Source organism: Uranotaenia lowii, chromosome 3 (assembly GCF_029784155.1).
Source record: "Uranotaenia lowii strain MFRU-FL chromosome 3, ASM2978415v1, whole genome shotgun sequence".
In the NCBI taxonomy this organism is placed as follows: domain Eukaryota; kingdom Metazoa; phylum Arthropoda; class Insecta; order Diptera; family Culicidae; genus Uranotaenia; species Uranotaenia lowii.
Genome location: NC_073693.1, coordinates 189,482,723 through 189,493,729, shown reverse-complemented (window position 1 = coordinate 189,493,729; position 11,007 = coordinate 189,482,723). Strand labels below are relative to the sequence as shown.

General features: G+C 36.5%; 1 protein-coding gene across 2 annotated transcripts in view; it reads left to right on the top strand.

The window, feature by feature from the left end:
• Nucleotides 1–1,091: 1,091 nt before the first annotated feature.
• Nucleotides 1,092–11,007, top strand: part of LOC129751933 (uncharacterized) — a 44,774-nt gene continuing 34,858 nt past the window's right edge. Inside the window, exons 1-3 of one of the 2 annotated variants that reach the window (XR_008738827.1) lie at nt 1,092–1,229; nt 1,290–1,474; nt 1,548–1,847. Coding sequence is in view for 1 of the 2 variants with exons in the window: in XM_055747726.1 (XP_055603701.1) it covers nt 1,130–1,229; nt 1,290–1,474; nt 1,548–1,745 (483 nt within the window). In the remaining variant the exon portion in view is untranslated. Of the gene's footprint in view, nt 1,230–1,289; nt 1,475–1,547; nt 1,911–11,007 lie in introns of those variants that run through there. The other variant, XM_055747726.1, reaches the window with a different exon arrangement.

Sequence of the window (11,007 nt, the reverse complement as noted above, 5' to 3'; positions counted from 1 at the left end):
TACTGATGCCTTCAAAATGGAATGTTTTGACAAAGTTTTATAAAAATGAAAGGTTTTTTGGAAGTACAAAATACAATTTGAAATCCGTCGACGAGTTTTGATGAAAAAAATGTTTTTTTCATTTTTTTTTCTTGATTTTTGTTGAGTAATTTCTGGGTTTTGAAAAACAGCCCGTATATTGCCCGGATTTCTGGTCGTCAATTTCCAAATCAAATGCCCGGATTTTGCCAGGGTTTTTTTTTATAAAATAGCCCGGTTTGCCCGGCCCGGATATGTGCTGAAAAAATTCTGGCGATCTTAAGATATATAGCTCAAAACCATATAAAATTGAAAAATTTGAAGAAAAAAAATTGTGATAGTGGGAAGGCCCTGGAACTATACGAAGGTAAAATTTAATTTGTTTTTGTAGCAACAAATTTATTAGCAATGTTTGCAATTTTTCCCTTAAATGTATGCAGCATCAATAGTCCAACTTTTGATTATAAATGTTTTCAAAAGAAGACGCAAAGAACGCAGTTTGGTCTTAACAAAAATTTACTATAAAACAATAGATACTGGGACGTTAAAACCATACACTGCTTCACTGGTGTTGGAAAAAAGTGGTTGAAATTTCGACATTTTGAAAATTTTACTATGCAAAAATGTTTTCAAGATCTTTGGGCATTGTATTCTTTAACAGCGCTGTTTCTATTCCAGCCGTATGTGATAGAAATATTGCTATTTTTGCATCACAGCATGCGAAACTACAAAGCGTGTTGTTAAAAAACTTGAAGGCCACAGATCTTGAGAATGTTTTTGCATGGTAAAGTTTTCAATATGTGCCACAAGTGTCAAAATTTCTACCACATTTCCCCAACACAAGTGAACTTGCTGTTATGTCGTTTAAATATTCAGCAATCAATGATCATGCTTGATACTACTTTACTCGGTCAGTATTTTGAAAGTTTTAGGTGTTACGAAAAAGCAACCGCATCAAAACAATCAAAAATGAATAAAAAAATGTGGATAAAGATTCGCCTAGTTTACGGTACCACATGGGAAGGAAGGGGTTTAGTAAAATTCGAGCTCTAAGTTGTTTTTGTGGTCATAGTAACCCGTTGGTTTTTTTCACATTCACTGTTCAAAAACAATGGCGCAAGCTTCCGGTGCTTTCTGTGATAGAGATGATCAACAATTCTACGAAACTGCAAGTTCCATCATATCGATGATGTTTTTGTTTCCGGTTTCAGGTTTGAATGATTTTTTTTTTCGCAAAACAAAAATTTGCAATAGTTTTGATAATTTCCCAGAAAGAAATGTTATCAAGGAGTGGCTGAATGCGTTATACCAAATGGGAGACTGCAAACCAGACAAGCAGATGCGTAATCGATATGCTTCCTTCCTATTGATGCAACTGGAGGTTAACCGTGGCCTTTCGGCTCCCTTCGATAAATCTCCACCAGGACGCATCCACCAACAGCTTCACAAAATTCTGGTAAGAATTAACCATTATTCATAGATTTTTGAAGATGTTTAACATTCTGGAACTTCTTAAACCTTTTTTAAAGGACGTAAACGAGTACATCGGCTTTTTCGAGAAATGTGAAAAATTTTACTTGCTGACGTCCACTGAGAATCCACGGGAGCCATCACAGCCGGATGGAGTAAGAATCAAGCCGTCGGATTTCTTGTACAAATTTCCATCCATCCATACCGGAATCAAAACGTATGGCGCCTGCTTCAGCAATGATGATGGCAGCCAATGACCGATGTCTTACTGTTGGTGCATAATTGCTTCGCAGTTCCGCTCAAGACCAACAGTCGAAAACGGGTGCTTAGTTTTGGATTGATATCACGTATTTCTCCAGGTGAGAACGTGATTTATTTAAATCACGTTTTCTTTTTAATTCTTTATTTAATTCAGATAGAAGTACATCAGATTTGCTTTTTTATGAATTATTATCTTTGATCTAGTAATAAATTTAAACTATTTTCTTGTCATTGCTTACAAATTAGTTCCAACTTTTTTCAACGCAGGGGGTCGTGAATTTAAAATTCATTAGAAATTACCTTACTATATCATGAAGCTACCTTTTTCCTAAGTCAAAGTCATTTGTGAAATATAGCCTCAGCTAATTATTTCCCATCGCTGATTGAACAAAAACAAATCCATGCACATTCCATTAAATTGAACTGAGCCACATTTCACCGAATTCCATCACCCTACCGCACGGAGAGCGCATGAAAAACGAGATAGACACATTTCATTGAGTGGCGCAAACGGATTGGATTGGTGATGAATGCGGCGCATAGCTACCTAGTGGTGCATCATTCGATTTAGTTCAAACACTGTGCTAGTAGTGGGCAGGGTCTTCGCCATCGCAATGTGGGCTGGCTCACCGTGGACACGCCTTCCCCAGCTTTGCCTTTCGTCGATGCTTCTGTCTTCGGAGCGCAGTGTTTGTGTGGAGTGTGTGTTACAGTTATCGTTTTGTGTTGATGTTGTTGATTGCTACAACTAAGTTGAAGCGATCTCGAGCCCGAGTATTTTAACGGAAATGTATCCATTGGTGGTCTCACTCCCACATGACAGCGGGCGATCGTTACATCGATCGTTCGCACCTGAAAAGTCCAAAGTTTGACTTAAGGACTGCACTGTATCACAATGCTGATTGTGCTGACCATGTTTAACTTTTTTTAAATGATCGTTGAGAAGGTTCTTTTTGGTCCATTCATATCACCTATCGACCAAAACATAAGTGATACAGGACTATACTTTTCTTTGAGCGCAAGTGTCAATGCAACTCTATTCTCTATTTTAGTAGAGGTTAGGAAAATAAGGATAATTATTAAATCCAATACATCTACTAAAATAAGCACCTTTAAGAAAAGGGACGACTAAGCATCAGATGATAAAATTGAAAACAATTCTTAATGCAGTTAAAAAAAGAAATTTTAGTGTGGAAAGTTTACACTTGCAATATTTTGTTATTATTTAATTGAAAATGGTAGAAACGGATGTTAAGCATACGTCGAGGCTGAAATTTTGGAGAAATTTTAATTACCACTAGTTTTTTTTGGCTTATATATTCACCCTTATTCTTGTTTACGACGTATCTGTCGTTCGTTCGAACGGATACTTTCGATCGAATTCGAAAAAGGTATTCTTGTTTTCGTTCGAACGCGATACGTCCGATGTTGGTGTTACCAGATCGAACTAGAAATTTCGAAGAACAGAAATGTGTCAACAAACAAATTTCGCCATGACAACACAACGTAAACAACTGTTTATTTTTGTAGTTCAGTAAAATTTAGGGAGGTCGGATTTGTAATCTGTATGAAGCGGAATACTCAAGTCTCACTTTCGATCCATCGGGCCGGTCTCCAAATCCTGATCAGTTGAATTGATCCACTCCTAAGAAAAGGCAACTATGACGAACGATTCGGAATAGGTGCTTCAATATTTGTTCCGCTGTCTTGAAGGCTTTGGCGGCTAAAGTGCTGAACTGAATAGGAAACGGGCGGACACGAAAAATCAGAATCATCCTTCGTCATTTGAAGTCAGAAGATCAGAAGAATATGGAGCTGAACAAACCCTGGCAGGCTAGACCGGATCGGAGAAACTAGGACATTTTACAGCCATCGGTTCTGGCCCAGAAATATTTCGCAACGGTCAAATTTGAGCTTCGATTGTTTAACGAAGCGGAGTTGATTCCAATCGGTGGTAGGTGTGCAGTCGCTGCTGCTTCTGAAAACCTGCCCCATATCGGGAAGAATAAGCCATGGATGCTTAAAATCCCTTGATGAAAAAAAAGCTGCCCCACCGAAGGAGATTTGAGTATTAGAAATAAAGGCAGAAATCCAATGTAAAAAGAAACATTTGGAATAAAAATAATTGTGCATAAATCTAAAAAAATGGTTTTAAAAATCGTTTATTTTCATTCTTTAACATTGCCCAACGGTACTTTTCTACTTTTCATTAATTTTATTGGTAGTAAAGGATCCTTTTAGCATAAAACGCCTGGCATTCGCAGCAGTAGACTTGCGTTTGTTAAGTGGTAGTAAAAATACGTTCGATCGAAAACCGGAATGCTACGTTTTGTTCGTACGAACTATGTTCGAAAGATCGAACTGTTTCCATTCTTTCGAACGAAAACAAGAATACGAAATAGCAAAACTTTCGAACGAATGTCATTCGATCGAAAACGAGAATAAGGGTGTTTTTCTCTTTATTCTTATTAGCCATAGTTAGGTATGCCATATGGCCATTAGACATTGCTCCCATATGTTTTTTCGATGCGTTTTGGGTCACCAGGCATCAGTGTAAAATTTGAGTGATTTCGTTGATTCCTGAGTTAGCGCAATGCGTTTCAATTTTGTATAAAAATTTGTATGGAAGACGAAATTTTTGCGAACTAAATCATCCAGAAAATTCAAATAAGCTTGAAATGAAGTTAGTCTTTAATTTTTGGTTTTCACTATCTTTAAGCTTCTTTTTTTTTTCTAAGATGACAAGGAGCTAAGTAGTTCATGAAAAAAGTAATAACCATTTCAAAAAAAAATCTGAATCCATTGAAAAGTATTGAAAAATGGCAGACTTTATTTGCTGAAGCTTTAAATAATTTCATGAAATGTTTTTGTAAAGGTTATATAAATCAATAAATTCTCTGGCAATTCAAAACAGGCTTTAGAGACTTTTTATTTTCATCCTATTGTTACATAGCTTTCAAAACGCAGTCAAAATCGCTAAAATTTAAAAATACATAAAAAACATTTAAACATTTGAAAATGGAAAAACATCGAATTTCATTTCTGGGGTACAAGTTTGGTTTGCGCTTTGTTCACATGAATTTTAGTAAAAGAATCAAAGAATATTTTTAATTCAAAGTTTTATTTTTTGGAGCTTCATCTCTGGAGATTTTTGAATGGAAAACTTTGTTTTCCCATACAAATTTCCATACAAAATTTAATCGCATTGCGCTAATTCAGGACTGGATGTATCGCTTCCAAAATTTTTATTGCTATTTCGGGCATCAAAAGCTACCAAAAAAGTTATGGGAGCTGTAAAAATTCAGGAATTTGAAATTTCCATACAAAGCTTGCAGCGGTCTAATGGCCATATTTTATGGTAATATTTTGTTCATATCGTGTTTTTATCAGATCAGTATTAAGCTCTTCTGTTTTCACTGTAAGATTGTAATTAGAGCGAAAATTTAATGTTTCAATGATAAAAAGTAAAAAATTTATAAGACTAACCTATTTTTTCTTGATATACACCCTTATTCTCGTTTTCGATCGAATAACATTCGTTTGAAAGTTTTGCAATTTAGTATTTTTGTTTTCGTTCAAACGAATGAGAATAATTCGATCTTTCGAATATCGTTCGTACTAACGAAACTTTGCATTCCCGTTTTCGTTCGAACGTATTTCTTTTAAGGGACAAACGCGAGTCTGATACTGCGAATCATGACCGTTTAAGCAACTAATTAAATTTACTTCCGATTGGGGTGTTCATAATTGTCGTAACCTGGTGATTTCGTTTTAGTAACAATTGCTTAGCCAATTCAAGATTCATGCATTTTTCACTGTTTAAATTTCAATTTAACATTCAATTTGCAAATTACAGCACAGTTTTTTTTTGTAACTTTTTAAGAAGTATAGGTTATATTTATTTTATATTTATGGAAATTTGGGCATGTTGTTATATTATATGTATCGTAATCGTATTTTTATTTCAGGTGACGTATATTTGACCAAAATAATCGATAAAATCATCCATAAGAACTGCGAGACATAAAAAAATTGAAGTTCTGGAACTTTTAAAAAATTGATTTTTTTATCTTGGAATTTTTGGGATTAGGAATTTGTGAAATTCGAACCATACAAATTTGAAAATTTGGGATAGTTATCTACAGACCCGAAAAAATTGAATTTGCAGACTTGAAAAATTGAATTAAGAAAACTTGAAAATTCAAATGTTAACATTTTATTTTTGAATTGAAAATATTAAGAATTTGTAATTACAAAAGGAACGAAGGAGAAAGGAAATTCAGATCTTTTTGAAAATTTGGAATGCAAAATGCAAAATTAACAAGGTAAGATGTCATCAATACGTGTATGAATAGTTGTTTTATTTAATTGTAAAATTTTAAAAATGTAAAATAGCTCAACTCTATTTAAGGGGATTTTGGGGGGGGGGTTGGATAGGTCATCAAACGATCGAAAGACTGATATACAATGGATTGTGGGTTCAAGCCAGCCGGAGTATCTCGGCAAATTTTGAATCATGAGAAGGATATATTTGTACCTTTTTCAGAATTCTTTATTTGATGCGAACAGTTGGAAGTGAGTTTGGTGAGTCAAACCTATCCCAAACCAGTGGTAACGGACCCCTCGGTTGCGCTGCAAATATTGTTGGTGAGTTAATATTTGATTGTGCGATCGAGACTTCCCGTACCGCCTCGGGCCGAAAGACCTATCAGCCACTGGTGGGTTCTCATACATACATACATACAATTGCTTAGCCAATTCAAGATAAATCTCTTGTTTGATTTAATGGCAGCAGTGAAAACTGCTGAACTATTATCGCAACGTTCTGACCTCGACCAGCTTGCGGGCGACCATCGTCTTCAAGCTGTCGGTTTTGGTTCGAATTTTCGAACCATTGTTTGCTGACCCGGCGCTTCCTTCTTCTTGGTTGTGGTGGAGGTGGTGGTTGGATTATCCCTTTTGGCAGAGAGACCCGGGGCTTCCTTCTTGGTCTGCATATCCATCTTTATACACTTTTTCACTGGTTATAAACAACCGTCACAAGAATGTCTTCCAAGGTGTGCTCTGACATGAACTATCAAAGAGATGTCCGTGATAGAGACCATCATCTCAGAGCTCTTGCAAACCAACCAACTTTTGAAGAATTTTTTATCCAAAATTAAACTTTTCTTCAAAGTTACACCTTAATCAATGTTTATTTTGTAATGAATTGTTCGTTTAGGTAAATCCCTTATTAACAGAGTTGTAAATAACTAGACATGCAGAGCAAACTCGACGACCTCACCGAAAGCTCCAAGGCAGCAGATCTCAAAATCAGTGTCGGAAAGACCAAGTCGATGGAAATCAACCCAGAAAATCGTTCCAATTTCGTGGTAGCTGGACAACAGGTTGAGACAGTGGAGTGCTTCCAGTATCTTGGTAGCCAGATTACGCCTGATGGTGGTACCAAGAAGGACATCGAAACCCGGATCAGAAAAGCCCGATTTGCGTTTGCGAGTCTTCGAAACATCTGGCGGTCACGCCAGATCTCTCTACGAACTAAGATCCGAATCTTCAACTCAAACGTCAAATCCGTATTGCTGTACGGGTGTGAAATTTGGTGCACATATGCGGTGACGACGCGAAAACTGCAAGTTTTTTGTGAATCGCTGCCTGCTGAACATCGTCCGCGCTTGGTGGCCTGGCAATTGGATCTCAAACGTTGAACTTCATCGCCGGTGTCATCAAAAGGCGCTAGAAATCGTGATTCGGGAACGTAAGTGGAGATGGATTGGGCATACGCTGCGAAGAGATGAAAACGAGATTTGTAGAGAGGCGCTTGACTGGAATCCAGAAGGGCATCGAAGAAGAGGCAGGCCCAGAAGCTCGTGGCGGCGTAGTCTAGCCGCTGAAATCCGCACAGTTGACGAGAACCTTAGCTGGCAGCAAGTGAAGACGCTGGCTCCGGATCGCCAGCAGTGGAGATCTTCCATCTGAGCCCTATGCGTCGGTCAATCGGCGCCGGACCCTTAGGTAGGTAGGTAGGTAAATAACTAACATTTACATAGTGATTCAAGCAAGCGAAAGAGATATAGCCATAAATCTGTTTCATTTCAGCGGGTTTTGAATGATTTCTTCTTGTTAGTCTTATTGTTCTGTTTAGTTTCAGTTTTATTTTCTCTATTATTAATCGCCTATCTCTACAATGATAACGAAATTATTGCGAGTTTGAAACTCGAAATTGAATGTTCTTCAAAAAAAACAAAATTTCAAAGACCGAAGAAATTTTTGTTCCAAGTTTTAAATTTCTTTGGGGCCGTTCACTAATTACGTAAGCACGATTTTGGAAATTTTCAACCCTCCCCCCCCCCCTGGTAAGACAAAGTAAGATTTTTCGACAGCCCCTCCTCCCTCCCCCCCTAGTAAGATCTGACGTTTTTAATTCTATAAGAAATTGACACGTTTTTTCAAAAACCAGCTAGAAAATATTAAAAATGTGTCATCCATGCTTCAAAGCAGAGGACTTTTTAAGTAAAACTTAATAACAGCATTTGAAAAGCATTATTTATACAAAACAACAGATGAAATGTCAAAAAGATTAATAAGGACATTAATAAGGACATAGCATGTTAGAGGTTACAATAATGTCCACAATCAAATAAACAATATAAAATCTAAATTTCGATATTAAAACAAGTGAGAGATCAGGTTAGCACAAGGTACCATAAAAAAATTGTTTTTAAACTAAAAATCATAAAAATCTAAAAAAAATATTATTCTATGCTTCTAGAATTGGTGCGAAAATGTTTAAGAACAATTACGTTGTTAATTAAACTAAAAACTGAGTTTCGCTTCAGCGATAAGCGATAAAGTTTTACGTTCTTTTTGGTAAATAGTTTGTTAAATTTAGAGTTGGTAGTGGCTTGGTTGGTATCACTGAAATAACTGTCTATAAATTGATTACCTTGGAGTCCCCATATCGATTTTTAAAAACTTCTACTTGATGAAGTCATTTTCGAAATAAAATGTTTTCAAATCGTGGTGTGTGAACGCATTAAAAAGATTGTTATGATGAAATGCGAATAACGACGATCTTCTTAAATAATGTGATTCAGTGTTTCTGGTGACATGTTGGTTTGAATTGGCTCTCTATTTTTTTTTATTAATTAAAACAGATTAAAAGATTAATAACATAACATCAAAAACTATCAACAAATGGATAGTGATAAATAAAAATAAAACCTGAGTAATATGGTTTCGTACGGCTGTGACGAATTATCATTTTAACATTTCTTACGTAAGATTTTTTGAAACACAACCCCCCCCCCCCCCCCCTACTTCCCTAGTAAGAGATCGAAAGCAAATGTGAAACCCCCCTTCCCCCCCCCCCCCCCCCTATGTGCTTACGTATTAGTGAACGGCCCCTTTTTAATCTAAATCTTCGGTTGTCATTCTTTCACGTGACGAATCTGATGCTGCGAATCTTGGGCATTTGAGAAAAAAGTTTTTGAAGTTAAACAGTTATGCAATTAATGTGATTCAAAATAGTTGCTTTTAATATTTAGTTGAATAATTTTTTTTATTCAAAAATACGAACAAAACGTAGCATTCCGATTTCCGATCGATTTCTCTACAAGTTTTCAAGCACGAGTCTGAACCTGAGAACTGTTGGCGTTTTGAGAAGTGGGAATTTTGAGCTAGGTTCAATAAAATTGTTTTTTCGTTGAAGTAAATCAAATATAAATACAAAGAGATATCAAAAGACAAAAACAAAATATACATCCTAAAGTTTATTAGCATTGTTTGCACTGAAACTGTCTTGAGATTGCTGTCGTTTTTTGACTTTTCTTTTTTTCTCTCGACGAAGCAGTTGTTCTAACAGCACCACCCCATCGATTGGCATTCATAACAGCTTCCCAAAGTAACCAATTTATCGATGGATCTGGCCTTCAGCCTTTGATAATCTTGGAAACAGCCTCGCGTGAACACCGGCGATGGTTTATCCTGATGACGGTTTATGTAGTTCGGCTCCTTTAATATCTTGCAAACTCCCGAGGTCGACTGGTTTTTACTGGTGCTGCTGCTGGTGTTGATGGTTTCTTTTGGATGAGCCTATTCCGTTTGTTGAAAATGTCGTAAATCCCTGGATCATACTCTGCTGATTCCCTACCGTTTCCCGTTCTGGAAGGCGAAATTTCACAAAATCACCACAACAAGAAAGGTTGTTGTTTACATGGAATTGGCTGGCGACAAATGTCATTTTCATACGCAGGGCTGCCTCAAAATTTTGAAATTCATATGGTAACACTAATTTCGGAAATATTGCATTCGATCGAAAACAAGAATAGCTTTTACGAATTCGTTCGAAAGTATCTCAAACTGCACTGATTAGATGTGTTGAATCTCCAGCCATGTCGTCACTCGGCTGTATGCGCCTAATACCCAATATGCGCATTTAGGAACACTTCGTCCTACACCGCTGCATTATCTGGAATATATCACCTTGTGTTATTGTACACCGTGAGTGCGTGCTGTATAGGAAATATTCTGCTAATCTGAAATATGTAGGTATGTACGTACATATGTACCAACATATTTCAGATTAGCAGAATATTTCCTATCAAAATCATGAATGAGTTTTGAACCAAAACGAAGCTTTTAAGAGTTTGGTTAAGAGAGGTTTGAGAAATACAAAAATAACCCCAAATCGACTCAGCCTAATGTACATAGCTAATTTTACAATATTTATGGATTGAAGCAACCATTTGTTGCCGAATGACGTGTTTTTGTCAAGCTGCAAAATGCCTTGAAAATTTGAAAATTATTGAGAAAAAGTTGTTTACTGAACCTCAGATTGAAACAAGAAATACGGATTCGTGGTTGAATTAAAAGGAATCTTTCGATTGCTTTGAATCAGTTGAATCATTCAACCAAGTAGGCTCACAACACAACAGACGGATTCGTATGTTTTAACCAGAGGATATGGAAGCACCGATTCACAAGAGCCAGCTAACCAGAACAAGGGCGTAAGGTGATGCAACTACAGCATCTTCAAAACGGCCGGAAGTTTGGGACGTTATAATGTATATTTGGTGAGCTCGTTCAATTTATCTTTATCTTTAATAGGCTCAAAAAAATTTATGTCTTTCATGAAATTTCAAAAACCAACTGAAATCAAATTTACAGTCCCCCCACAATCATTAGTCACTTAACGTATCCCTACACCACAAAATGTTCGTTTATTCGGGCGTTAGTAGACCAAATATCAAGCATTGCATG